The sequence below is a fragment of the Punica granatum genome, chromosome 8 (assembly GCF_007655135.1).
Source record: "Punica granatum isolate Tunisia-2019 chromosome 8, ASM765513v2, whole genome shotgun sequence".
Lineage (NCBI taxonomy): Eukaryota > Viridiplantae > Streptophyta > Magnoliopsida > Myrtales > Lythraceae > Punica > Punica granatum.
The window spans coordinates 23,549,737-23,576,194 of NC_045134.1; the positions used below are offsets into that span (position 1 = coordinate 23,549,737).

Below are 26,458 nucleotides of genomic sequence, written 5' to 3' on the forward strand. Positions count from 1 at the left end.
TATTTTTATTGTATAGTGTATTGAGTTAAAGTTAAAATTAAAGTTAAAATCAATTGTCTTTGAATCCAAATGGAAAGTAACTCGAAGTTCTTTAGCCAAGATAAAATCCATAATTATCCATTACACACAACCCTTTTCCTATCGGCCATCCTTTCCGGTGATTCTAATGGATAACTGACTCATTTATGTTTCTGGTTTTTCGGTTTTTCCTAAATTTCATTATGGAATTACTATTTTTGGGAGGTCTTTTTTTTTTTTTCAAATTTCTGTTAAAAAAAGCCGTTTTCCTTTCCCTTCCTGTCATGTCATTTTCGCGGTAACAACTTCAGTGGATGTTCTTATTACGGCTTTAATGGCCCAGCCTGAAACCTCGTCCTTCCTCTGCTTCTTCAACCCCCAATCATCCCCTTTTCCTTCCAATTTCTTTGCCATTTTCCTCTTGGAATTTGGCACGAAATCTCACCATTTTTACATCAGATTGTCCAAGGAAAGGTTCTGCATTGAAGAACCCATCATTTTTTTCGTTCGTCGTTCTTCCTCTGTCTTCTCCTTCAGAGTTCGATTTAATCCGCATGTTGAATTAAAAAGAACCGCGAGAGCAATTTTAATACCCGGAATGCTGGTTTCCTCGTGACTCTTCTTACATTTCTTGTAAATAATTGTACATAAGCAAATTGATCAGGCAGATGAGTTTCTAGCAAAGTGATTTCAGTATAAATTAATTTTACCTTTTTTGATTTCAAAGTTGGGGGAAACAAATCTTCTGGGTGGGGGAATTTATTGATTTTTATTTTATTTAGAAATGAGTTGCTTTTCTTGTTTTTCGTCCCACGAGAAGAAAGCGCGGCGGCGGAGCAGCAGCACAAGAAAAGAGCAGCTGCCATCGGCTCCTCCGCCGCACCGCCAGCCTGCAACGCAACCTCCGGCACGGCCTGGTATGTATTCTCATCCTTACTCCTCCAACTTTTATTATATCTTCGAGAGAACCCTCCCAAAACAACAAAAATTTTAACCACGAGATATTGCGAAATCGGCAAACTGCTACTCCATGCGGGAAGAATGCACCTGCAACATAAGAGTTCAAAATCCGATAGAAGCACTCGATGGTCCGCTAAGCTGACACTGGATGCAAAATTTGTCTCAGGCACTTTGTGGTTGGACCAATTAAATGGTCTTTTTTATTTATTTAATTACGAAAAAGGCCCAATTGTGCCCTCGCACTTGAACATCCAATTCACCCCCTTTACTTCCACGAGTCTCAATTTTCAGCCCGAACTTATCCTCAACATGCAATTCAAGCTTCAACTACTAATTCTATTGACATTGGTCCCTGTACTTTTTTAGTAGTTTCTTTCTAGCCAGCCCTCCGGTCTTAATTTTTACGTTTTTCTTTTTTCCCCTCTTTTTTTCTTGGTAGCTACTTAAGTAAGAGGAACGAAAACATTGATATGATTGAGGATTATGGTTGGCCTGCACTCAGAGAAAGTCGGTGCCATTCTCCTTGTCAATCGTTGGCTGGCCTTATAGAAAATGAACTTATGTTGCGAACAATAATAATTATTGTATGGAACATAGATAGTCTCATTGGAAATTTTATTTGAAGTTTGAGTTGTATTTCTGATCCCTCAGTTTTTTTTTTCTTTTTTTGTTATATTGCAGAAATTTACTATAAAGCAAGGACAGCAAGTGAAGCAACTCCAACAACATATAATAACAACAACAATAACAATTGCAGCAGAGAAAACAATGGCCCAAAAGAGAATGGCAACAACAACATTGCTTCCCAAACCTTCACATTCAGGGAGCTCGCAACGGCTACGAAGAACTTCAGGCAAGAATGCCTCATCGGAGAAGGTGGGTTTGGTAGGGTTTACAAAGGACGGCTCGAAAAGCAGGGGCAGGTAACACCAAGAAACTACAATATCCACATGACTAATTTTACTAACTGACGTTTATGCGATTATACTTGAGAGTAATAGGTATTCTACTTGGTAACATTTTATTCAGGATGCAGCAATAAAGCAACTCGACCGGAACGGTTTGCAAGGAAACAGAGAGTTTCTTGTTGAAGTACTGATGTTGAGCCTGTTACACCACGAAAATCTTGTGAACTTAATCGGATATTGCGCTGATGGAGATCAGAGACTTCTGGTGTATGAGTACATGCCCCTCGGATCCTTGGAAGACCACCTTCTCGGTATAACTTCATTTTTTTCACCTTAAACTTCACTTCTGCAATGCAAATAAAACAATTCGAGTGATTCAATTGTGAGAAGCTAAGCTGGCATTGCTAACTCAATATAATAGCTGGGACCTCTGCTGTTGAGGCGAATTTACTGTTAAGAAGTCTTGACCAACATGGCAGGAACACATACTCAGCATTGATTCGATTCGACTCATTTAGAGGATAAAGTAGTTATTTCGCATGCCCGTTACATTTTCGATGTGTTTGGCACGGATCCTACCGGATTCCAACTTGTCAATTTGCAGCATCGATCCTCACGTTTTCCTAAGTCTTTGCTTTTTGTTTTCATGGTAGATCTTGCGCCGCATCAGAAGCCGTTGGACTGGTTTACGAGGATGAAGATAGCCCTGGGAGCTGCCAAGGGCCTCGAGTATCTCCACGACAAGGCTAACCCGCCAGTCATTTACAGAGACCTCAAGTCGTCCAACATCTTGCTGGATTCGAACTTCAACGCGAAGTTATCAGACTTTGGGCTCGCCAAGCTCGGGCCGATAGGGGACAAGACCCATGTTTCCTCTAGGGTCATGGGGACCTACGGGTACTGCGCTCCGGAGTACCAGCGGACCGGGCAGCTTACTGTCAAGTCCGACGTGTACAGCTTCGGGGTTGTTGTGCTGGAGTTGATCACTGGGAGGAGAGCAATTGACACCACAAGGCCTACAGAAGAGCAAAACCTTGTCACATGGGTAAGTTTCTCGTATTCATTTTGTTTTTCGTTTGGTTGGCAGAGACATGAAAAACCTCTCATTCTAGTGCTTACTTGATTTGGACCGATGCACTAGTTCGTACAATAGAAGAATTAGCACACAATTATAGCCTTCTTAGTAGCAAATTATTAAATGGTACGAAATCATTATCATATAATGAATATAACCAATCACAGTTAAGAATTCATGTTGAAACTTATGCTTTTTCCAAGGTCCACGTACGAGTTGATTGATCTAGTGCATTGAACCGAAGTCATGTTATAATGTTCTGGTGGTCCACTGCTTTCTACTTTGTGTCTGAATCATCGAAAACGATTCATCTTCTGCTTAACAGAATCTCATACTCGCTTTGTTTTTCCCCTGTTGTAGGCTCTACCAATAGTCAAGGATCCACATAGATATACAGAGCTTGCAGATCCACTCCTCAACAACGATTACCCGAGGAGAGGCTTAAATCAAGCCGTTGCAGTGGCCGCAATGTGCCTGAATGAGGAGCCCTCGGCCCGGCCATTAATGAGTGATGTCGTGACCGCTCTCAGCTTCCTCTGGCTGGGACCTGGGACAGCCAACCCGACTGTTTCTGCAGACCCTCCACTGTCTAGTCAGAATGCAGGAACGGATAGCCATGATCGCAACGAGAGCGGTGATGACCGTGAGAGGGAGGTGGCAGAGGCCATGGAGTGGGGCGCAAACTCAAGATACAATAACTTGTGATAATAGGAGCTAAGTTCCTCATCATACGAAGGCTGTTAAGAGAAACATATACCATGATGTTAGCACTCAGACGTTTCATATTCTTTTCTGCATATCTGAAACTCGACGGGATCGGGAAGATTTATGCTGTGAGATTGATTCCTTTACTTACATTATTCGTATTGTTACTCATAACGACTGTGTTCCAGCAATCGTCTCGGATTTGTGGATGATCCCTCTTTGAGATACGTTCCACACGTCCAACACACCTAACCCTGTTCAAATGCAAGAAATTGCTGAATAATTTGACAGCAGCTGTTATATGATGAGTTGATATGGTATTGAATGCTGGCAAAGAAATTCAGGACATTCGCGCACAAAGAGTACTGCCTTCAAGTTCGGTATTACTTAACACGATCTCCGTCCGGCAATCGACTTGTAATAGCTCTTTCTTGACTTGGAGCTTATGACTAATTAACGCTAATCCATTTCAGTTTCCTTTTACGAAACTCATAAGTCATATGATTCGAAAACATCGAAACAACTGTTTTAGTTTTCCGTATCTCCATGTATATATATGAAACTCATCATCGAACAGCTATTCCCGATGCACGACCAACCAGGTACAAATATATAAAACACTTCCGAGATAAGCAAACTACTTCGCAAATGCTTATGGGGAGAAGTAACAACCAATCAAAATGTTTAGTTTGCTTGGTTTCATAAATAAATTTTAACTTTAATTTTAACTATACTTCACTTAACTTCACTTAGCTTCAATTCAATAACACAATCATCACTTTCTCTTAATTATTCATTATTTTTTCACACTTTTTATCATAATTCAACAAAATAATCATTACAACTCAATTAAAATCAAAACTCAACTCTACTTAATACCAAAACTAAACACACTATTATAAATCGGAATCTGTAAGTCCATCATAGGATAAAATTTTCATCTTTTAGATGTTTTTATTAGGTATTACGTATTCAAGTGGATGAATAATAGTCACGTATATTTGTTCGGTAGATAATAGTTTTGGCCTTACTATGATATGACATCGTCGGGGAGTGGGGCCTACATCAACCAAATGGGGCACGTGCGGTCTTTGTTCCTTACCCCCATCGTCTTCATCCTCCTGCAGAGAACAGAAACCAATTTGGTACGGAAGCGCGTCTCTGGATGAGGGTTTCTTTCTCCTTTCGCGATTCCATCCGAGGAACTGCCCGTCGTAACTTCTCCAGGTAGTCGTTCGGTTTCCTGCTCAATCTCCCGACATTGCCATGATTGGGTCCCTCTCCCTCTCCCATTGTTTCCCGGTCGCTTTTCTTCGGGATCTTGGACGTTTGAGCGATCTCGTCGATATGTTTGACTGAATCGTTTTTCCCCTTTTCAGGTAGCATCTTTCCGTTAATTATGAAGCATCGAGGAATTTATCTCATTGTGGGTCGGTTCCGTAGATGATGAGCGTTTGATTGGAGACAATTGTGAAGTTTACAGTTGCAATTGCTTGGAGGAATGAGGAGTAAAGTCTGGAAATGGGTTGTTGGTTTGATATACATAGTTGCAGTCGCTTCAATATGGATTGCAGCTAGCTTTGTGGTCCAATCCGTAGTCGATGCCGGGGTTTCGCCCTTTCTGATCACGTACATATGCAACTCGTTGTTTATCGTGTACATTCCTGTGGTTGAAATCGGGCGTTTTATAGAGGATAGGTATGGGAGTCTGTTGTTTTGGAGAACCAGCAAGACTTTTGCTTTACAGGAAGTTAGGGAGTCGGAGCAGACTGTTTTGCTCAAGGAGAGTGACCCGAGATTGAAAGGCGGTGATCCGAGTCCGTCTTCGGGTTTGGAGGAAGGGGAGATCAGTCACCATGTGAAAGCCTCTGGTTCGGGTTCTGAGTTTGGAGAGGCTTTATCTGATCCGGTAATGGTGAGTGAGCTTGTTGATAATCAGGTCGATGAAAAAGGGCGGTGGACACGCACTAGAGTGATGAGAGTCAGCCTACTGATATGCCCGTTTTGGTTCTTAGCTCAGCTCACTTTTAATCTCTCTCTCAAGTACACTACAGTCACGGTGAGCATATTTCAGTTCGAATCTGCATTTACTTGTAGATTATGCCTATGTTTTGACTCATTCGTTTAATCATATTTATTCTAATACTTGTCTGGTGCAGTCGAATACCATACTAAGCAGCGCATCAAGCCTCTTCACCTTCCTCGTCTCTCTAGCAGTCTTGGGGGAGAAGTTCACGTGGGTGAAGCTAATCAGCGTCCTCCTCTGCATGGGAGGCACAATAATTGTCAGCTTGGGTGACTCGAGCTCGGCATCTAGTGACACGAGTTTGGGAGCTGTTGCCTCCAATCCTCTTCTTGGGGATGCCTTGGCACTTGTCTCAGCTGCGTTGTATGCTGTTTACATCACGCTAATCCGCAAGAAGTTGCCTGATGATGACGAAAAAAGCGGGCAAGCTAGTATGGCGCAGTTCCTTGGATTCCTTGGGCTTTTTAATCTATTGATCTTCCTTCCCGTGGCCCTTGTGCTCAACTTTTCCAAACTGGAGCCCTTTACTAACCTGACATGGAAGCAACTCGGTCTAATTGTCGGGAAAGGTGCATATTTTAGACATACAACTTGGTTCCTCTACTCTGTTCGAGCAGGATCACTAATGTTGTGCTTCTCTGTCTACTCAGGTTTATTGGATAATGTGTTGAGCGATTACTTGTGGGCTAAGGCTGTCCTGCTTACAACCACGACCGTAGCAACTGCAGGTCTCACAATTCAGGTCCCTCTGGCTGCTCTTGTAGATACACTGATAGGCAATGCCCCCCACCTATTGGATTATCTCGGCGCTGTTGCTGTGATGATTGGCTTTGCTGGCATCAACATACCTTCCGATGCATTTAGCAGAACAAAAGAGCTCAGCATTGAATTAGAAGACGAGAACCTGGCCTCAACAGAGGACCATGCTGCTCCGGATGGGCACAGCAGAGGTGCAATTTCCTAGCATCACTTAATTGTCTGGAGCTATTTAGGAAGTGCATCAAAACCCAAGTTTCGACTCGGGCTTTTGATGAAGAGCTGAGCTTCCCTTTCCCATCTGAAGATGGTTCTCTTATCCTTGATTCTTTAAGTTGAAGCCTCTTTGGGCTCACCCGATGAAATTCGTCGAAGTAAATGATGTATTACGATAAATTAGAAAAATGAAATATAACTGGAAATGTTGCTGCAGCTTTGCTGGGCGAGGTGGTGCAATTTGTTGTAAAGTAATTGAAAAATTGCTCCGTTCAAATATTGAGTTTTTTCCGGCCTCTTTTGTTGGAGCTTTCCCGTTTTCCGTCTACAATCACAAACAACACTCCAAACATTGAAACGTGAATGACTTTCCAATTGAGTTCTAACATCTCGAGAAGAGAATGAACATCGGAAAGAAACATCTTCAAGCCAGTCGTCAGAGCCACAAATGGGCTATAAATGAGATTGGCCATCGATTCGTTCATTCCCATCTGGCTGATGGTTTAAACAGTAACTATAAGTGATCCCAAGATTAATGAAAGAGCAAATGGTCTCATAGATGACAGAAGGAGAGGAATCCAATTTTAGTACACTTCTCAACCCCACAATTTGTGGAGGAGACAATACAATGATAGCTCACTTTATATATCAGGCAACGAAAAAATGAAACAAAGAGTTTCAACTCTGGGCAACGTTCATGTGCCCATATCTCTGCATCACTTTCTTTGTTGCTAAGGCTGCGGCCTCACTAGCTCTCAGAGTCCCACTGGCCATGAGAGCCACAAACTCAGCCGTGATCTCCTCCTGCACCTTGTTCCGAGCGCTTCCGAGAGGATCTCCTGGGACTGCACTTCCATCCTGAGCTGCAGAGCTGGCCGATCCATTTGATGATGCCTTTGCCTCCTTGGACTCGGGTTTCTTATCTTCTCTCTCTTTGTCGGCCTCAGGCGGCTGGGGCACTGCTGCCTTCTTTTCCGAACTAGCCGGACCAGCTGAGGGATTCAAGGAAGGCGAGGTCATGGAAGGAGGCTTGAATTGCGGTACCTGAGGAACTGCCCCTGCTCTGAGTGTTGTCTCCAGGTTCTGAATCATAGGCACTGTTGCAAGCAGACAGATGGGTACATCAGGCAACGCCGAAAACGTCTTCGTAGAGTGTCTGGCAATATAAATCAGCTATATCCACAAGGCTGATTTTCCCTTCTCCAATTCCACCTAATTAATGAGAATACAAGCAACACAAGCCTAGCGATCCAATACCCAATCTTTTCCGTTTCCAATACCATGAAAAGCTTTTTCAATGAGTTTCCCCATGCTCATGATTGAGCATGAATGTTTCGTCCAATCTCTAACCCATCAATTCCTGTTTCTTTCATGTTCCAGATCATAGACCACCCACAAGCACAGCCATAAAATGAAAATAATATGCCTACTTCCTCTACCAGAAAAATAAAGTGAAAAATAATACTGCATATCTTTATGCATCCATGTCAGCTGTGTTGTAAATCATTGACACAACAGAAATGAGCAAAAACATCATTAGAGGAAGAAAATTATACTTACAAATCAAAGCACCCATTGGGCTGCTCATAACTTCAATAGGGAGCTGTAGGATGTAGTCAGGAATGGATGCCCCAACCAGGAACTGCGCCACCTCATTGCTGAAGTTGTTGCAGTTGTGCGTGAGAAGGCTGTAGGTCTCAGCCGTGTACCGAGGGCTGATTTCCTCCAAGTACGTCTCAAAGACATCCTGTGGGATATGAGTGACACCGAGATCTACAATGCGGAGCGGTGTCCCATAAGGAGTCGTCCCAACGGGGGCGTGTTGGATTCCTCCCCCAAAGTAGTACTCGTTCCCATAAACCACGACCCCTGTGTGCCTAAATTTCAGGGAGGACAAAAGAGAGGATCAGATTAGAATTCAGGGGAAAGAAAGGGACAAAGATTCCATTTCAACGACACAGATGAACTCGTAACACACCAAGAAAAGCTTAAACAAAGCGAATCTATTCCAAGAACATAATTAGCTACTGTTCTGTAACAGCTCAACCATAAGGAATTCTTGAAAAATCTCCAATCAAGAAAAATGAGGCACTAAAGCCTAGAGATAACAAGCAGTGAAACATGTAGTAAGTCCAGCACACACTACGTGAATGCGAACATGCACCAGCTTGCCGACTCAAGGAGTACAAGCACCGATACTCGGTCACAAATGAAATGCACATAAGACACAAATCAAGAGTAAGCTCTTCTTCTTAGACTACTCACCAAATGCCTTCAATTGCTTTCCCCAAGAAAGCTGTGGAGAGTTGCCGAGCAAGGCCTTGGCTCAAGTCGTAAATGTTCAATGAAACTCGGTGACCCTCCTGACACCACAATAGTTTGATTAGAACACAACTCGTAGGTATTCCAGAGTACAAAGAGGATCATGAACTTGAACCAAAAGATCATCATACCTCTGCCATCGGTCTGGGCTACTATCGAGTAATTTGAAGTAGTGTCAGCGAATTTAGTGACCAAATCAACCTAACAATCACTGATGAAGAGACAAATCAATACTTCGGTCACAAAGAGGGGCTAACTGAGTCTACCAACATTCACGACAAGTCATAGATTAGCTAACAATCTATACAACTGAAGCCATGATTGACTGCAAACCCAATTCAGACAAGAAAATTAAAATCAAATCCGTTTCCAAAGCACGCTCCGCATGGAAAAATCCAAAAAGTTCGAAAACTCCCATGAACAGCTTCATCTTACCGTCATTTCCCAATGTATAACAAAACAGCTATGGAAATTCCTAGAGGAATTGATTAATTAATACCAATGACAAACAAATCTCATCAAGAAATGTTCCCAATGTCTCGTTGTTAGCGCCAAATCAGAAGCTGCTAACGCGAAAAAACAGATTCGGACAACAATCCGGCGGTGGACGGGAGAGAGAAAACCCAACAGAACGAGAACAATACAGAGCCAAAATAGAAAAGAACAGAGCAGAACAAAATCCGAACCGAGGATCCATACGGAGGTTGAATTTTCCTCCGCCAATAAAGCAGAGAAATCTCGAAACCTCCGAAACCGAGAGAGAGGGAGAGAGAACCGACCTGAGCGGAGGAGGAAGACGGAGATGCTCCGACCCTTCAACAGAAATAAGGCGCGGACTCAGATTCGATCCTCTCCCGATTTAGAGAGGAGAATCGGAATTTATGGCGGCGGTCTACCACATTCTAGAAATTACTTCCCCTTCGACCTTTTTTTCTTTTTCTTTTTCTTTTTCTTTTTCTTTTTCTTTTTCTCCCGTTTTTTGGGCGGCCAAGCAGTTTTCTTTTTTCTTTTTTTTTTTGGTGAAAATAAATAAATAAATAAATATTGTCAATGGCAGGCGAATCTAGTTAAGGCCCTTTCTTGGTTTTGTTTTCTTATGGGTTATAAATCTATCATTTTCATTCAAACGTCGAGGACTATGACCTTTTTTTTTTTTGGTAAATAAATAAAAATACGGAGGTGTTCAGTGATCATGGGACAATTTACATAAACTCTGCCGATTCATATACACCCCTATAAATATTCCTAATTACATATAGAACTCTTCCCTTAAGATAAGAGTATTTTTCTTTTTTTTTTTTTATAGGTTAAGAGAACTGTAGTTACACCGGGGAGACTCTAGCCAGTACGTCAAGGCAACTGTCCTAAATTCTAACCACCGAGCTACAAAGTTTCGGTGGCCGAGGGAATTTTCTTTCTTCGACAAAAGTCTCAAATTCAACTATAGTGTTAGGTGAGAGAGTGCAATAAGTTGTCATGAAAGATAAAAGGCCCCACGGCCTCTCCTCTTTAAGGTCAGTTAGTCGCATTGTCACATGGCGGTCCTTTTGCTATTCAAAGACCGGTTTGGCTTGCGGTTTTAGAAGAATTTGGTAGTTGAGGGGTTCTTATTAGGAGGATTAACTTTTTAAAGTTCATCTAAGCTATTCATCCGAAATGAGTTCGCTCATCTTTCATCTAAGTTAAATTAAAATAACGAAAATCTGACGTTGCTGCCGATGTGAAGTGACGTCATTACTTAATTCATCAAAATAATAATGAAATAAAAAATAATATGATTTTACCACTTATGAAAATAAAAAAGAAAAATACAAATGCAAAGAGAGGGGGAGCTTAGATATAGGCTTCGATGCTGGCAATATCTATGCCCAATGAGGTCTCGAACGGGGGACTACCCTCCGACGACTTCCTCAACAGATGAGGCTGTTAATCTCCCCCTTCCCTCCTTTATTGAAATTCAAATAATTAAAAAAATTAAAAAAATTTAGAAGTAAAAAATTATGTCGTTTTGAATCTTGATTATACTTATTTTTTGTTATTTTTTTTATGCTATTAATCCATATTAGTAATCACATCAAATTTTCATTAGAGAGAGAAAATGAGGGTTGGGGAAAGGCTGGAGCTCAAGAAGGGACTCTGCGCCAACAACCTCTCCGACGAACAAGGTCATCGATCTCCCCTCTTCCTCTTTTGTTGGGAGTTTAAATAATTAATGAAAATTACAAAAAATTTAAAAAGTTGAATATTACATTCTTTTTTTATGGGTTAATGACATAAAAATATATGAACTTGACCCATTTTTTAATTTTGACATGAACTTTATTTTTTGGCAGAAAAAGATAATTTTGATTTTTTTTGTCATGTTAGACATTTGTATCATTTTTCATTCATTTTGCTTACTTTGCGGAAAACGGTATTTACGCAGTAAATGGTGTCATGCCACTTACGTATAAATTTAAAAAAAATAAAAGGAAAAAGGTGAGAAAAGCATTGATTAGAGAAAAAGGTGAGTTGCCGCCTCCCAATTGTAGTCGCTAGTTACTCTAGAAGGCACCGACAAACTTAATTAGGGGAGTGGTAGATGGGTGAAATCGAGAGAATCCTCAAATTGAGGGTTCTCCCTACTTCGGCACGTAGAGTCTCGATCCCGACCACCACCTTTAAAGATTTTCCCAATTTCAGTGGGTAGGGCTTCGATCCCGATCACCACCCCCGATTGGAGTAGTTGACGCCCCACGAGGTCACCGAATATCCCAATAGAGTTACGGTAGCTAGCCGAAGCCCTCACCCTTTCTTCGATCAAAGCATTTCTCTCTTTTTTATTTTTCTTTAAATTTGCCACGCAGTCACCATTTTTCACCACATCAGCAAAATTAATGAAAAATGACGCAGATGCTTAACTTGACAAGAAAATCAAAATTCATGTTTTTCTGCTAAAAAATAAAGTTCGTACTAAAATTTAAAAAAGGAAGTTAAAGTTCATGATTTTTGGTGTCGTTAATCCTTTTATTATACTTATTTTTTAGTGACTTTTTTCGACTTGGTTAGTCCATATTGGTAACTATTTTAATAAACAAATTTGAAATTCAAGGACAATTGCACTAGGAAATGTTTTCTAAGGACCAAACTGGTGACCCGCAATCATTTTAACAGTTTACTTAAAAGAAAATATCGGGATACGATGTGCAAAATCTTTTAGCTTGCATTTGGTTTTCGAGTTGGACGATGATCTAACTAAATTTGATTTTGTGTAATGATTATGAGTGTTGATAAATATGTTAATATATATATATATGTATATATAGTGTGATATAGATAAGTAATAATAGATTTATTATTATATATATTATATATATATATATATATATATATATGTGATGAAGAATTTATTATTAAAATTTGATTATAAAAATGATTAAAAAAATATGTTTGAAAATTTATTATTTAATTAGAGAAAATGATAAAAATGTATAGATTGTATTGTTATACCGAGGAAAAAGATATTAAGTGGATACGAGGAAGATTAATATAAATTTGAAACCAAATCAGCCCTTACCTATCGATTGCGTGAGCCGGTCGTCTCTCCCCTCTCTCTCTCATATTCATATATCTACGCCTGCCTTCCTTTGGGCTTCATCCATCCATCGTCTCCAGCTCAAAGCCTGAAACCACGAATCAGCTTCTCCTCTCTCTCTCTCTCTCTCTCTTTCTCTCTCTGTATATCAAGAAACCCTCGCTCGGTCGGTGCTGGAGGCGGTGGAAAATCGGCTCAATGGAGGAGACTGAAAAGCCGGTGGAGATGGAGGTGGAGGTGCAGGACGCCGAGTCGGAGGATATTGCCGATTCCTTCCTCTGCTGCGTTTGCCTGTACGTTATTCCTCTTCTTCCCTTTGATTCATCTGAGTTGAATGGAATGAAATGTTTAGTTAATCAATTAAGCCATGTAAAGCTCCGTTCGATTCAGCCGCACTAACAGCTAGTGGCTAATCTTTCATTCGTGTGTCGGCGTTGATGGAAATTTGCTGTTTACATTCTTGGAGCTCATCGAAATCATGTCCTTTTTTGAGCGTCTCCTGATGCTGTCGGCTCTCTTCGCCCTACTGTTGAGGTCTATCGGGAAGGACGAGATTTGTTATGAGCTGCCGGCAGGGAAAAGTTACCACTTGAAAACTGTTTTCTTATGCTGATTTTGCTCTCTCCTGTGTACTAAATTAGGAGTTTTTGTCCGTTCTACTGCGTTGTGTTTGATGTCTTTCTAGCTCTGGGTGACTTCGTATTCTTTCGGTGGTGTGTGTTCATCATTCCTGTCCCTTTTGCTCGGGGCCAACCCGTATCAATATCTGTCAGATTCATGTTCTTTGCCCGTAATGTTCGTTATTGCATATCTAGCGGCTGCTTATGCTTATTTTCCCTTTCCTATATGCTTTTGTGTTCGGGGTAAAGCCTGCTGATGACGTTTTTTTCTGGTTGTTTGCTATAGGGAGCTTCTCTACAAGCCTGTTGTGCTATGTAAGCCATTTCTATTCCGATATTCAGAACTACATCACAATTCTGATGAACTCATATGAACTTACAGTAAATGTATAATTTTCTTTCGCTGCAGCTTGTGGTCACATTTCCTGTTTTTGGTGCGTACATAAATCAATGAGCTGGGCACACGAATCGCATTGTCCAATTTGCCGGCACCCATATATTCACTTTCCAAGCATCTGTAAGATGCTTCACTGTTTGCTGATTAAGATGTATCCTGATGCTTATAAGATGAGGGAGATTCAGATATTAGGTGAGGTTTCATCAAGTTTATATCTATTGTAGTAATTTAAAATTCTAGCTGATTGGATTCGAGTAGTCTGTGGCATTAAGTCCGTCCATGCTTCTTTCAAGTCAAATAGTAATTTAACTTTCCTGGTACTCGCAATGTGTTTTAATAAGCAGTTATTATATTATTACTGACATGAACTAGAGGCACTTGATGCTGAAGGACCAGGTGATAAAGAATGGGAAAGTGAATTTTATCCACTTTATTAATCCACTTCATCCATGATATCTTCCCAGTAGGGCCTTTTCGATTTCTACTGAAGGTCAGCTTTGTTAATAATTTTTTGGTTGTTTTCTCCTGGTTTCAGAGGAAGAAAAGAGTACTCGCACTTTCTCGCCGCAGTTTGATGCTCTTGTGTGCCATGGTACTGAAGAGGCAAAAGTTGATGGTTCTTCTCAATCCTGCACAACAAGTACTCAATGTGGATCTTCCCTGCAAGCTGTTTCTTCTAGAGATGTGGCTATTCAAGAAGAGAATGCACCACAAGTTAAGTTGAATGAAAATTCCAAGCAGATTTCAAGATCTGATGTGCTCTGTGTGTCATGCAAGCAACTGCTCTTTCGTCCCATTGTTCTTAACTGTGGTCATGGTAATTTTGCTTCCTTTTCAGAGAAACTACGGTGTCTCTCAGCCGTTTCCTTTGTATACGAAAGACATATATTGAGATAAGCCCACATTTTGATTGTGGGACTCTTTTCCAGTATATTGCGAGTCTTGTCTCATTGTTCCGGCTGATGAGAAACTGAAGTGTCAAGTATGCCAAAGTCTACATCCAGGGGAACTCCCTAATGTTTGCTTGGAGCTTAATCACTTTTTGGAAGAACAATTCCCTGAAGAATATGCTATGAAGAGATGTGCGGCTCAACTCAGAGAGAAAACCTTGCACAGTGAAAGCTCAAAAGCCTGTAAGTTTGTCAGTGCAGGCCTTAGACCTTATCTCAACATGAATTGGAGGATGATTTGCAGTGTAGCTTCATTTATCCATCTTTATGGTGTCATTTTAATTATTCTTGGGTAAGTGATGGTAATTGATTTCACTAGAAAAATCCAAAAATTCAGGGTGTTGGCATACATGGTAATGGAACAATGTTTTTCCAGTTGCAACTGGAAGGTGTTCATGCTCATATATATAGTAGTATTGTTCATGATATTGATTGAGATGGCACTGAACGGGTTTTTGCACCCTTCCTTTTTTTCCTTTTTAATAACAGTCTTATTCTTTCAGATGTGCATGGAACTCACAAAGATGAAGATCGGAAATCATTGTGGTCTGGGAAGGTTCACATTGGAGTGGGTTGTGATTACTGTGGAGTAAGTTTCCTACTCTGTCTCCCTTTCTTTTGGTGAAAGATGGCATATGGAACCATATAAATGAACCCGCACGAGATTGCTTACTGTTCAAATGCAGAAACACTCCTTTTATTTTATTATTATTTTTATAAGTACTCCTGCTTTTTAAGATGAGGCAAAGAAATGAGTATTTCTATGACTAACACGGGCCGAGCATGTTTTGGAGTATCATAGATCAGTTTATGCTTAAGGGATCAGTTATTGATGACAATGATTTGCTCAAACCTTTTTCTTATGCAAATGCCTCTAATGGTTATACACATGGAAATAATAAAACAATATTATTGAGATTGTGCAATCAGATGGTCCCAATCATCGGGGACCGATACAGATGTCTGGACTGCATAGAGAAGATTGGGTTTGATCTCTGTGGGGACTGCTACAACTCCCGGTCCAAGCTCCCTGGCCGGTTCAACCAACAACACAAGCCCGAGCACATATTTCAGTTGATGAGGCCAAACCCTGAGCATAATTTCATGTGGAGGCTGAGGACTAGCATTCTGTCTTTTAGTCCAGATGCTCGAAATGAAACTGCTCCAAATGCATCATCTCCTGGACCAATTCCACCCACTGAGGTTCCAGAAGGTTCCGAGCTCGAGCTGTCCCTGCCATTTCAATTTGAAGCCGATGCGGATGAAGACTCAAGTGAGACAGAAGCAATTTGAAACTGTGGACCTGTCTTCCAGGATGGAGGCTGATGCATCCAGAAGGCTTTTACATGACTTTTTTTTGGTTCACGTTGTGCCAAGTGAAGGTAAGTTGATCAATTTCTTCGCTTTAGGATCGGGCATCTTCAAACTTGATAGCAGTATGTAAATAAGTCTCTGAAGCTTTGTGGGTGCGTTATGACATAATGTGAATTTGTTTCGATCTTTGGTTCTTTTGCAGTGGGAGTTACATGGCAGTTTTTTTTTTTTTTCCAATCTCTTTGATTGGAGAGAGCAAGGGGCTAAATAGAAATTTCATTCGTCGGACTCTGGCCACACTTTGTATAGATGCAAATGCAATGCTATGTCCTTGGCATGTAGTATAACATGAAAACTTGCAGAATTATCCGTCTTGTGACGGGGATCCAGCATGCGATTGCCTTCTTACATAGAGCAATGCATACTATGCATTGTTTACGTGTTGTAAATTCTAGTTGGTAATAAGAGTGGTGAGATTTTATTTGAATTCTCCGGTGCGGTTGCTCTATATGATCAAGACTGGAAATCTCAATGTTATTTGATCATTTTACATTCGATTTGCCTTGTCTTAGTACTAGGAACTATAAAGAGGACTGGAAGATAAGAAGCGAGAGAAGTAGATGGGTTTGCACTTTTTGCAGTCATTTGCAGCTGTGGCTCCGTACCGTGCTCTGTCCGGTCTCAAATGTGTTTCTTCACCGATACATTCATCAGACTCGAGTCACCGTCCATATGGTATTGATACCCGAGTCCTATCGCCGTCGCCTCCATGTTCGGTTGGGCCAGCAAACCCTCGATCGATCTAACGGCTTAAGACCATAAGATATCGTACCCCGCAGTTTGTGATGAAATTTTTCAAGAAATTGGCGTGACAGGTTAAAGGAAAAGGATTGTGCAATTTGTACGACCCTTAATTGCATCAGACAGGAGGAATCTTTTTATTGGATCGATTGATAATAATAAATAAAAAAGTATTTATTTCATCAAATTAGATATAAGAGAGTCTTTCTGGAGGGGCGGGAGGCTTCAGGAGATTCCTTTTAGGAGCTCGAGAAGAGTCTCGGAATCAAAGGTCAAAAAGGTCCTTCCATCTCCCCTGTGGTTGGTTCATAAATTAATTGACTAATTTATTGATGACATTTGCCCATAAATTAATTGACTAATTTATTTATGAAATTTGCCCATAAGTGGGAGCCTCTGTTCGATCCTATTACCATCTAATTTAGACCTTTTCAAAAGGCTTCGTAACATAGTCCACAATGAAAAAGTACAAACTGCATGCACAATTCTGCTACTAAACGTGTACGGGTGATATTCCTGATTAAATGTGCATGGTGAAAATTAACTTCTTGAAAATAAGTTTATATCTCGAAATGAGAATCACTGTCGTGTCCGATCTCCGATGTTGGCAACACTGGCTGCTCATAACGGCAACAATGTCCACTGCCATCAGCGGAAGAGGGCTGCCTTGAACCTGGAAGAGGATGATCATCATTCGGCTCCCTTTTATGATCTCAAATGTAGATCGCCATATTGGCCACCCTCTAGCATCGGCTACTTCCTCCAATTTTTGGTCGAATATAGTACATTCATGGGCATCGACCACGAAACCTCCTCATCCCAAACTCCATGAATTATTATCATCATTTTTGTCAAGAAGTTAAACTACGATAGAAAAAGAGTAGAGATGAGAAACATGGTGACCAAGGGGTCTGAACCAGCGAGCGATTTATTACTCTTGACTGTCTCAGAAAATGACATAAACTAGTAGCCTATATTATAAACTAAATGACAACGACAATAAGGGAACTAAATCTAAATGTATAATAAATAATAAATAGATTAATTACTTAAAAAATACGATATTTACACTTTTATTTTAATATAGCATGATCTTTAAAAAATAATACAGAAAGGTACGACATTTGCATTTTTTTTCTAAATATAGCACGACATTTGGAAAATAACACAAAAAGATACTACATTTATACTTTTTCTTAAATATAGCATGACCTTTAAAATAACACAGAAAGACATGACATTCAAGTTTACCTGCGCTTGTAGCACGTTAAAAAAGAAAATAATGTCTGAAGGTCATGCCTTTTGTGGTTTTTAAAGGTCATGCTATATTTAGAAAAAATATAATTATCGTGCATTTATATACTACTCTCCAAAAATAGTGTTATATTTAGAAAAAATATAAGGGTAGTGCATTTCTGAATTAATTTTTAAAAGTCGTGTTATATTAAAAAAAACAGAGTACAAAGGTCGTGTTTTTTTAAGCTAATTAATCCAATAATAAATTGGACTCAAATCGGGTACCAAATCATACACTAAATTCCAATAATATTAATATATCTCAATATCATAAACTAAATTCCTATAATATTATTATGTATCTCAAATTTTCAGTGAACTATTACTCTTTCGTTTTGAGAATTTTTTTTTTATCAATTGGTATAATAATATATTTTTCAATATGTCCAGAAAGAAATTATCCAACATATTCCCCCCTTTGATATAAAAACCCGAACTTTAAACTAACCTAACCAACCAACCGCCTTCTCCCCTTCTCTCTCGCTCTCCCATTCACTCTACTCTGCAACTCTCTCTCTCTCTCTCTCTCTGCGCAAGCAATTGAGCTTGAAGGAGAACCCAAACCCTAAAAATGGGCAAATGCATGAAAAAGTCCAAAATAACGGCGGAAGTCTCGCTCGTGGAGGTGGTCTCCCCGCGCTCCTCATCGGCCTTGATGGGAGGCGTCCGCACCCGAGCCAAGAGCCTAGCCCTTCGCCGTCTCCTAGGCACCGCCCCGGACCCCAACTCATCATCCTCCTCCTCCTGCTACCTCGAGCTCCGAAGCCGCAGGCTCCACAAGCCCCCGCAACCCCCAATTAGGCCCCGAAATCAGCTGCCCCGCCCTAGACAGGGCTCCAGAGCGAGCTCCAACTTCCGCCGCTCGAGTCCCGATGATGCCCGAGACGGGAGCTCGCTGGTGAGCTCGAGACTCGCCGTCGACTCGGGCTCGGCAGCCTCGGTGTCGATGAGCTGCGAAGAGATGCAGAGCAGATGCGAAGGGCATTTCGGCAGAATCGCAAGGGGCAGCTCCGAGGATTCAGACAGAAGAGAGAACAATTCGGAATCCGATGAACAGAACGAAAGGTACTTTTTTTTTTATAATTTCGGAATAAATCCTGTCCAGAAAATGTAAAAATAAATAAATAGAAAAGAAAAAAGGGAAAAAAAAAACTAAAAGAGTGAACTTTAGCAAATATTGACACTCGTAAAATATCATTAGAAAAGGTACTCAAATAACCATATAATGTGTGTATATACAATCATGCATGACCATATATATATATATATATATATTCTGGACTTCTACTAGATGTCTAGTATTTCCTCTGCAAATATTTCTTGCTTTTTTTTTTTGGGGGACATTTCTTGGATGATGTCACGAGATGTCTACAACTGATTCCTGTCCGCTCAGGTGTTCTTGCCTTGCTTGAGCTTAGAAGGTTAGGTAGCTGAACAAATGTTCGGAGAGCACAAACGTTTTCCATCTGTTTTGATAACTACTTGGGCTTGCCTGCCAGACAAATGTCGTCCATCTGTCGATTATTATGAGCAATATCATTTGTATTATCTATGTCTTCGAAGCTGAACTCTATTTACGATTCATTGTTTTATCTCACTGGTTCTTTCCGGTTTCGGCATATGCTTCATGGCCAGCCCCTTCTCTTAAATTTATAACTTTTCGACTTTCGTGTATGAAAAAAGAAAAAAAAGCCACCCACAAAAAAAAAATCATAGTTGCGAAGCATTGATGCAATGATATGTAGCTTTCACGAGGCCTTTCATATGTATATTGTGAATGTAAATGTGTGTGTATATATATATATATATGTATATGTGTATGTGCATGTAGTACTGTTTAAACATATTTTTGCTTCTTTTTTACTTTCTGACAAGGGGGGCAGTAACTCGTTCTGCTCATTTTATCATTAAGCTTACCAAAGAGCAGTGATCCATCGTATTCATGGGCCACACCTTTACATAGATCGAGAAAAAAATCCATGTGTGATAACCTTTTCCTTTTTTTTTATTAAAAAAATCGAAAAACTATAAATTTTAATTACTTTCTAAATATGGAGGCACAGCAGCTTATTGTGTTAAATTTGATTTATATCTTACCGGGTCGGTCGTTGTTCAGGCAAGCAAGCTCATCCACGATGCTAGGTCTTGTTCAAGGCGGCAATGATGTTGTTCCAGGCATCCCGACAGCAGATGAGATGGAGGAGTTCTTTGCCTTTGCGGAGCAAGAGCAGCGGAGGCTATTCATCGAAAAGTATGCCCTTGGTTGTATCTTTCTCTAGAGTTCCACAATTTGGATTTAGCTATGGCAGTTGCAGGTTTTAAAGATCAACCTGTAACCCACCGCCATGATTGCAGGTACAACTTTGATGTTTTGACTGACATGCCTCTCCCGGGACGCTACGAGTGGGTGCGCATACGTCCATGAGGGGCCCCTGCAGTGGGGCTCCATCGGCATAAGGCACGATCGGCTTTCTTGGATCTGAAGAATGGTGGGGCAGGGATGTATATATCCATTGGTAGGGTAGTGAATCAGTGTAAAGAGCATTTCCATTTCGAGCCGCAGAATTCGACAATCTGTAGGAGTAGCCCTGTTAGGTCTGTAGCAAAACAGGACAGATCCGATCAGAACTTGCAAACTGACCTGATGAATAAACTAATGTATGTTTTCTAACTAATTAAGAAGCATTGCCTCACTAGTTTTAATTGTTCCCTTCCTTTTGCCCCTCAGTAAATTGCAATGCAAATCCGAAACAGGAAGAGCCGGGTCGAGGAATTTATCGAGGACAGAAACACGAGCGAAGTGTCATCACCGATGAAACTGAAAACCTCATAAGCTAATTTGATCAGAATAAAGCGAGGGAGAGTATAAATATCGTCAGATTGTGATGTCATCGGAATAAAAGTGAGCGGAATAAAGCTAGACTGATCTGAATAAAACCGATGAACTCGGAAGCTGGATTGACCAGAATAAAGTATAATCACTAATTGCCATGACAACTCGAACTGTTTTGCGAGGTTGTTCGCTTCGTTGCATTTCTACTCCGTCGTACCAAGCATGATCGCGGATTCAAAATGGGCATTGATCCCGAGTCTAGACGGAGTTCTCTTTTTTCCCCTTCTTCCCTTCATGCATGAACGTATCGAGTGCATGGGAAAGACAGAGAGAGAGAGATGCTGAACCGAGACCGACCATTCCCAACCTCCAGTCTATGCAGAAGAAACACATGCTCATTTACTCACTGAGTAAATAACTGACGCGGGACAGGGAACAGAGTGATGATGCCACACAGATCTTATGTGCACAAGAAATTCAACCATCTGCAGAGCCGTACAGGTACAACTTCCCCTCCATGTGAGTAATGGCAGAGTTCACTCGCTCACCAGCATAAACAAGCATGGCAGTGCATGAGAAGTAAAGGGTCTGAGTTCTCTCGCCTTCAATGGATGAATGGCCCAGTTAGAGAGTTGAATCCAAGGCTTCCATGCTTCTCTTTCACGGGGCATTTTTCAGACATCCGCTCGAGGCAAAGCCTGAAACTGTCAGACAAAGAAAGAACCTGAGTGCCCTGAAGTAATAATATTCTGCAACAACACCCCAACGCTTCTCGATACGGATACTCCCCTTGCCATCAAGTTGAATTCATCCTACCCCATGTGTTTCTGATGCATCATAAAACTCGAGGGGCCCCCTCACAGCTCCATAATTTTCAGCAAAGCAGGGACAAAAATCGGTGGGGTCCGATCACATTGAAAGGCGGGGTCAGCCTCCGGCTATTTAATCCAGGCAAATGCAGGGATGGAACAATGTAATTGACAAAGAACAAAGACACAAAGCAAAGAATTAAATGTTGTACCTCTGCTGTAATAACTTGTGGACCGGCTTCGTCATGTTAATGTCTTCATGCTCCATTCTTTCTCATTTGTTCTGTGTACGCATAATATCGAAAAGAACAAGACTAAGGATTCACAACTCAGCTGTCTTCGACATCTATAGTTCCCTGCAGTTGTCTGTATGTGAAGGAAGTCCCAATTGCGATGATATGCTCTAGGCTGCTCAGCATAACCTTGTTACATGGAGAGACTATTGTACATCTCGCTGATCAACGTAACACTTGCAGTTTTTTTTTTTTTCTTTTTTTCTTTTTTTCACTCCAAACAGTCTGAGGCCATCCTTAACCTTATCTGTCCACTGTTAATAACCATGTCAGTTTCAGTTTCAGAAGTTGGGTAATGCTGTCTGCATCTATAATATACCGAGACCTTCAGTGGGAACAAACCTCCAACTTCGAAAAACTATTTGCAGATAATATTTCATTTGATCTCTTTCTTTCGAGGAATGACTTTCAGGGGTCCAGGAAATAACTCCCCATGAGCGTGATAAACTGCGGAAGAAAATAAATGATAGAAACAGCGAAGTTAAATGACATTGTTCAAATCCAACTATCGGTGGGCCTGTGGCAGCACAGGTCTGTATATCTCGATAAGCAGCTCCGGTAACTTTCAAAAATCTAACAAGACTGCCTCCATCTCTCAGCACATTGCAGATTGGAATTCTCCTTGTTGACATCAGACATCAAACAAGAGATAAATTGGGTAGTGACTTAATTACTGAAAATATTCCATCTTCATCTATTAATGGTTAAGATACAGAGACGAAGCAATTTGAGAAAAGACATGGCCAGCAAACTGCTTGGTTTACATGAGAAACGAATCCCTATTCCATCAAGGACTACTTTCTCCCAGCTGCTTTCAACCCTTGCTGGATCTTTTCCACATAAATCATCTGTCGAGAAGGCAAAACCAAGTACATAGTTGATGCACGTGAAACAGCAAAAAAAAAGAACTTGTAACTGATGAAAAGCAAGTACAGTTAGGAAATAAATCTAAGGTAATGTTTTTTGATAGTACCTGCTTCCTCTAAATCTCTACTTTGCTTCAGACATTTCAACTTCCCAACCACTGCCTTTTGAAGACTTCTCATCCTCCGTTTCCATTTTTTTAAGTTTTTCCAGCCTCACGGAGCGCAACTCATACCTAACGTGCAAAAAATTCACATTTTGCATGAATCTTTTCCTTCGAATCATGTGGGTTGCCTATGTCTGGTGAGTGACCGGAATAAAGAGAAAGTTGAGAAGCCAACTGCACAGAATCTACTGAAGTTACATGTTTAATTAGTGACGTTTTTCATGCAAATCTCCTGTATTCCTTGTACTACCAAGTACAAACCAATGTTATAGACGGTTATGGAATACAGGACTTGCAGCTTTGTAACTGCTCTAAAGCCAAGATGATTAGAGCTGCTGAGAGTATTCTTATAATCTGGCTTTAAATACTTCTCTTTGATTACAAACAGGAACATCCATCAATAAGCAAGCACGTATATTTAGTATTTGGTAACATCCTACAAGATTTCTATTCATCAACATATGAAAGCAGTCTGAATGACTTACTCGGCCACATCACTCTTAACGAGCACAAAGTATGTCCTCCAGAACTCTCGCTCCTTCATATAGCGGGGGCACAGCATATACCTCAGCTGGGACATTTCCTGAAGAGCAGATATACGAACTCAACAAGCAAATTCCCATCACTTATTGATTTAGATGTCATAGAGACATTGGTGAAAAGGAAATGGTTTCACCCCCAAAAAATTTCCACTTTTTAGGACCATGTATATGTCCTAAGCACCTTGCCAAGAGCAACACCGAGCATACAGATTATAAACAAATCTCAAAACAAAGTCGGAAATGCCTTCTGAGCTAAAGTAGCCCGGTAAAGCAAAGTTGACACCTTTCATGGAAATTCTTTTGCAACCCCCACAAATCAACTATTCGCGACAGAAGCCCGAAGCTCAAATCCTACTTTCAATATCAGATTAAAGTACCGTTTCAATCTCTCCTATGCTCGAATCAAACAATGACAAAAGCCAACCAAATAATCCAAACTGACATTTATATATCCTAAACTGTAAACTCCAACAGGTCTAGTACCTTCACAGTCGAAAGCACGAGGGAAGCATGGCGCTCCTGCCACTCCGACAGATCCTTCCGAACATTCCCCGAAGTGGTCGCCGTCTCACTGTCTGCAACTCCTGACCCATCATCCACCTCTGCAACAACACAATCAGCTCAATGCGGATCGTAATCAACGAAATAACCACTCCCGCAATTCCATACGACAGCACGAAAACGAGCTCCGGCAGCTGGCACGCACCTCGGAGGTGGAAATCCTTGAAGGTGTCGACAGTAAACGTCTTGATGCGGTCGATCAGCTGTTGCGTGACGCCATACAGCTCCAAATCTCCTTCGATCTTCTTCTGCTTCTTCTTAGATGAGTCTGAGATCTGTGGGGCTTGCGGGTCCTTCAGCAGAGCCCGCCGGAACCACGAGGACCAGTCCATGGCCGCCTCGGAGTTTGTCTCTCTGACTCGAGCTCCGACTCCCCGTCTTCTCTGTCGCCGAGACACATTCTGTTCGCAGTTTGGGCTTAGTAAAAAGTAGAGCCCATAAAACATTTGGGCCCAGGCCCAATAAAAACGAATCTGGGCCTTTTGAAATGAATCTGTTACCTTTTCTATTAACTTTTTTTTTTTGGGAGATAATTGCAGTTTGCACCCCAAAAAAAAAAGAGTGCCCCCTCATCCACTTGAAAAATAAGCAATTTAACCATCGAAAAAATTCCGGCCACTTTTCTCGGCCACGTGCTATTTTGTATAATAGGTGCATCCTTCAAGCATTTTCTGAATAAAATGTTTAAATTTAGTGAATGCATTTTGGGTAAATGCATTCCAACATTGTTGAATTGATTTCTTAACTGCCTTATCGGTACTTGGAAGAGCATGCCACAGAGCGTACGGTCTCAGAACGAGAAGCAATTCGACAACCCCTTAAAATTTGATGGACGGAACGATTGCATGAGCTTCGAACCCCTATAGGGCTCAAATGCCTTGATTGAAATTAAAAGAACTTCACGATAATGAAGTAAGAGTACAAGAGCATAAGAAAAGGATAAAAGACACAAGTACATGTTGTGTTGAAGCGGGTTGTGTGTGTGACCTAATGCTGACTTGTGGCTCTATTTATGACTCCAATGATCTCAAGCTCTAAGAAAAGGATTAAATGAGTCTCAAATACTAATGATTCAATCTAATGGCAAGATGAATCCCTAATAGTCTTTGTGGGATTCAAAATGCTCATAGTATGTTGCAGTAGGACCCAAGACACTCGGAACTTGTGATCCCAAAACCAGAACTCTCTGATGGCTGCGGAAGCAAAGAAATCAAGCACGAGAAGGGCAAAGTAGAGGAAACGAGAGTAGAACAGCACATCAATTTACGTGGTAAAATCCTCTCGATCAATGTGATTAAGAGGAAAATATCTACAGGCAAAGGATGAGTTTCAATCTCTTTTTTTTTTTTCGTTTACAATGGAGGTTTGTAAGCATAGTAAATCTTAAATATCAATAAAAGGTACAAGTAGTTCTGCGAAGTATCGAACATGCAACTAGACGAGGATGTGCGCCATTGGTTACATCTTTCCTTAGTTTCAATCTTCTTTGACAATCATAATACAAGTGGAGAAAATCATATATTGTCATAAAGAGTCATATATTATATTTTCACCTGCCTTGAAACAATACAATGCATATTGACCAATATATAACCATTTCACCTTTCAAACTATAATTGCAGATAAATCATTTTATGATTATAGCTTCTGTAAAATCTGTAATCTAAGGATACTTATAACTCTTCAATCTTTTAGAATACTTCAGCTGGTGCCTTCAACTTTCATGGTGACCAACTGGCTTAGTTGCGATGGTACGAAAATTCATCTATTTGCTTGCTTTAGAAGAAATCAGCAAAGGATTTCCACTAAAATAAGGATTATCAAAGATCTGTTTTTTTTTCTTCGTTTAAGGACGAGGGATTTGCGGTATTCGTCCAACTAATCCTCATTGCCCTGCTCAAAGTAGGATCAATCAATCAATTGTGAAACGCCTAGGTAAGCAGTAATAGAAAATGCGAAGTTATACTATCATGAATTCAACATCGTCTGTCCAACTTTTATGTCTAGTTAAATTAGAACTTTTCGAACTTTGGCATGATAATGGCCTAACTCTGGCAGATATGTTGTTTCCAATTTTCCGTGTTCGTGGAAATTAGGTGTTTCAATTGACATATATCAACATTGCTGAGGAAGAAACTCAATAACTGATATGATTAAAATTCAGTGGGCTCCATTCAGTCTTCGATCAAAATCACATGCCCTATAGTGAAAGATGCGAGCCCCAAATGAAGACATGAGAACCTTCTGCGCATATATGCATATATATATATATATATATATATATAGGTCTTGATGTGTTCACCTATCTCTTCCATCAATTATTACTAGGCGTGCAATTTGTCTAATTATGATGAGACTTCTTCACCCACCATTGAAATGTCAAAGGAGATCGAGTTGATTCAAACTATATATATGTAGCAATTATATCCTATAAAAACCCTGCTTCTGATTT

The 26,458-nt window shown here is 40.6% G+C and overlaps 6 protein-coding genes across 8 annotated transcripts; 4 read left to right on the top strand and 2 right to left on the bottom strand.

Moving 5' to 3' along the window:
* Positions 1 to 378: 378 nt before the first annotated feature.
* Positions 379 to 3,840, top strand: LOC116187379 (probable serine/threonine-protein kinase PBL25). Its single transcript, XM_031516043.1, has 5 exons — positions 379 to 935; positions 1,660 to 1,901; positions 2,008 to 2,197; positions 2,540 to 2,931; positions 3,322 to 3,840. The coding sequence occupies exons 1-5, from the start codon at positions 803 to 805 to the stop codon at positions 3,664 to 3,666; spliced, it is 1,302 nt and encodes a 433-aa protein (XP_031371903.1). The 5' UTR covers positions 379 to 802; the 3' UTR covers positions 3,667 to 3,840.
* Positions 3,841 to 4,735: 895 nt separating this feature from the next.
* LOC116188053 (thiamine-repressible mitochondrial transport protein THI74) lies at positions 4,736 to 6,956 on the top strand. The gene is made up of 4 exons (XM_031517166.1): positions 4,736 to 4,893; positions 5,046 to 5,725; positions 5,826 to 6,261; positions 6,343 to 6,956. The coding sequence occupies exons 2-4, from the start codon at positions 5,168 to 5,170 to the stop codon at positions 6,654 to 6,656; spliced, it is 1,308 nt and encodes a 435-aa protein (XP_031373026.1). The 5' UTR covers positions 4,736 to 4,893; positions 5,046 to 5,167; the 3' UTR covers positions 6,657 to 6,956.
* A 240-nt stretch (positions 6,957 to 7,196) lies between these two features.
* On the bottom strand, positions 7,197 to 9,922 carry LOC116188054 (desumoylating isopeptidase 1). Of its 2 annotated transcripts, none has more exons than XM_031517167.1 (5): positions 9,766 to 9,922; positions 9,118 to 9,197; positions 8,930 to 9,027; positions 8,225 to 8,541; positions 7,197 to 7,761 (listed from the first exon to the last, which is right to left on the bottom strand). In XM_031517167.1, the coding sequence occupies exons 2-5, from the start codon at positions 9,124 to 9,126 to the stop codon at positions 7,343 to 7,345; spliced, it is 843 nt and encodes a 280-aa protein (XP_031373027.1). In that variant the 5' UTR covers positions 9,127 to 9,197; positions 9,766 to 9,922; the 3' UTR covers positions 7,197 to 7,342. The 2 variants fall into 2 exon arrangements, with proteins under 2 accessions (XP_031373027.1, XP_031373028.1); XM_031517168.1 differs by lacking the exon at positions 9,766 to 9,922 and adding an exon at positions 9,673 to 9,695.
* Positions 9,923 to 12,546: 2,624 nt separating this feature from the next.
* On the top strand, positions 12,547 to 16,349 carry LOC116188323 (E3 ubiquitin-protein ligase PRT1). 2 transcript variants are annotated; one of them, XR_004152238.1, is made up of 8 exons: positions 12,547 to 12,853; positions 13,467 to 13,495; positions 13,590 to 13,769; positions 14,113 to 14,394; positions 14,507 to 14,710; positions 15,031 to 15,116; positions 15,458 to 15,909; positions 16,044 to 16,349. XR_004152238.1 is itself a non-coding variant. In XM_031517603.1 (7 exons), exons 1-7 carry the CDS (start codon positions 12,759 to 12,761, stop codon positions 15,818 to 15,820), a joined length of 1,239 nt encoding a protein of 412 aa, XP_031373463.1. In that variant the 5' UTR covers positions 12,547 to 12,758; the 3' UTR covers positions 15,821 to 16,038. The 2 variants fall into 2 exon arrangements, 1 of the variants encoding a protein (XP_031373463.1); XM_031517603.1 differs by lacking the exon at positions 16,044 to 16,349 and having other exon boundaries at positions 15,458 to 16,038.
* Positions 16,350 to 18,378: 2,029 nt separating this feature from the next.
* On the top strand, positions 18,379 to 20,647 carry LOC116189257 (cyclin-dependent kinase inhibitor 3-like). The gene is made up of 3 exons (XM_031518841.1): positions 18,379 to 19,003; positions 20,055 to 20,189; positions 20,294 to 20,647. The coding sequence occupies exons 1-3, from the start codon at positions 18,510 to 18,512 to the stop codon at positions 20,361 to 20,363; spliced, it is 699 nt and encodes a 232-aa protein (XP_031374701.1). The 5' UTR covers positions 18,379 to 18,509; the 3' UTR covers positions 20,364 to 20,647.
* Positions 20,648 to 22,511: 1,864 nt separating this feature from the next.
* LOC116189258 lies at positions 22,512 to 24,395 on the bottom strand. The gene is made up of 5 exons (XM_031518842.1): positions 24,152 to 24,395; positions 23,929 to 24,047; positions 23,389 to 23,486; positions 22,847 to 22,972; positions 22,512 to 22,721 (listed from the first exon to the last, which is right to left on the bottom strand). The coding sequence occupies exons 1-4, from the start codon at positions 24,336 to 24,338 to the stop codon at positions 22,864 to 22,866; spliced, it is 513 nt and encodes a 170-aa protein (XP_031374702.1). The 5' UTR covers positions 24,339 to 24,395; the 3' UTR covers positions 22,512 to 22,721; positions 22,847 to 22,863.
* Between the last annotated feature and the right edge of the window lie 2,063 nt (positions 24,396 to 26,458).

Coding starts and splice junctions, on each gene's coding strand:
- LOC116187379 (XM_031516043.1), top strand. CDS start 803: ATGAGTTGCTTTTCTTGTTTTTCGTCCCACGAGAAGAAAGCGCGGCGG. Junction 936..1,659: donor GCAACCTCCGGCACGGCCTG/GTATGTATTCTC, acceptor GTTATATTGCAG/AAATTTACTATAAAGCAAGG. Junction 2,198..2,539: donor CTTGGAAGACCACCTTCTCG/GTATAACTTCAT, acceptor TTTTCATGGTAG/ATCTTGCGCCGCATCAGAAG.
- LOC116188323 (XM_031517603.1), top strand. CDS start 12,759: ATGGAGGAGACTGAAAAGCCGGTGGAGATGGAGGTGGAGGTGCAGGAC. Junction 13,496..13,589: donor CTACAAGCCTGTTGTGCTAT/GTAAGCCATTTC, acceptor CTTTCGCTGCAG/CTTGTGGTCACATTTCCTGT. Junction 14,395..14,506: donor TGTTCTTAACTGTGGTCATG/GTAATTTTGCTT, acceptor ACTCTTTTCCAG/TATATTGCGAGTCTTGTCTC.
- LOC116189258 (XM_031518842.1), bottom strand. CDS start 24,338: ATGGACTGGTCCTCGTGGTTCCGGCGGGCTCTGCTGAAGGACCCGCAA. Junction 24,048..24,151: donor CAAGGATTTCCACCTCCGAG/GTGCGTGCCAGC, acceptor GTGTTGTTGCAG/AGGTGGATGATGGGTCAGGA. Junction 22,973..23,388: donor GTTAAGAGTGATGTGGCCGA/GTAAGTCATTCA, acceptor TTTGCACGTTAG/GTATGAGTTGCGCTCCGTGA.
- LOC116189257 (XM_031518841.1), top strand. CDS start 18,510: ATGGGCAAATGCATGAAAAAGTCCAAAATAACGGCGGAAGTCTCGCTC. Junction 19,004..20,054: donor TCCGATGAACAGAACGAAAG/GTACTTTTTTTT, acceptor GTCGTTGTTCAG/GCAAGCAAGCTCATCCACGA. Junction 20,190..20,293: donor CGGAGGCTATTCATCGAAAA/GTATGCCCTTGG, acceptor CCATGATTGCAG/GTACAACTTTGATGTTTTGA.
- LOC116188054 (XM_031517167.1), bottom strand. Junction 8,542..8,929: donor AAAGCAATTGAAGGCATTTG/GTGAGTAGTCTA, acceptor CCTGAAATTTAG/GCACACAGGGGTCGTGGTTT. Junction 7,762..8,224: donor CCCAATGGGTGCTTTGATTT/GTAAGTATAATT, acceptor TGCTTGCAACAG/TGCCTATGATTCAGAACCTG.
- LOC116188053 (XM_031517166.1), top strand. CDS start 5,168: ATGAGGAGTAAAGTCTGGAAATGGGTTGTTGGTTTGATATACATAGTT. Junction 5,726..5,825: donor TCAAGTACACTACAGTCACG/GTGAGCATATTT, acceptor TGTCTGGTGCAG/TCGAATACCATACTAAGCAG. Junction 6,262..6,342: donor CGGTCTAATTGTCGGGAAAG/GTGCATATTTTA, acceptor CTGTCTACTCAG/GTTTATTGGATAATGTGTTG.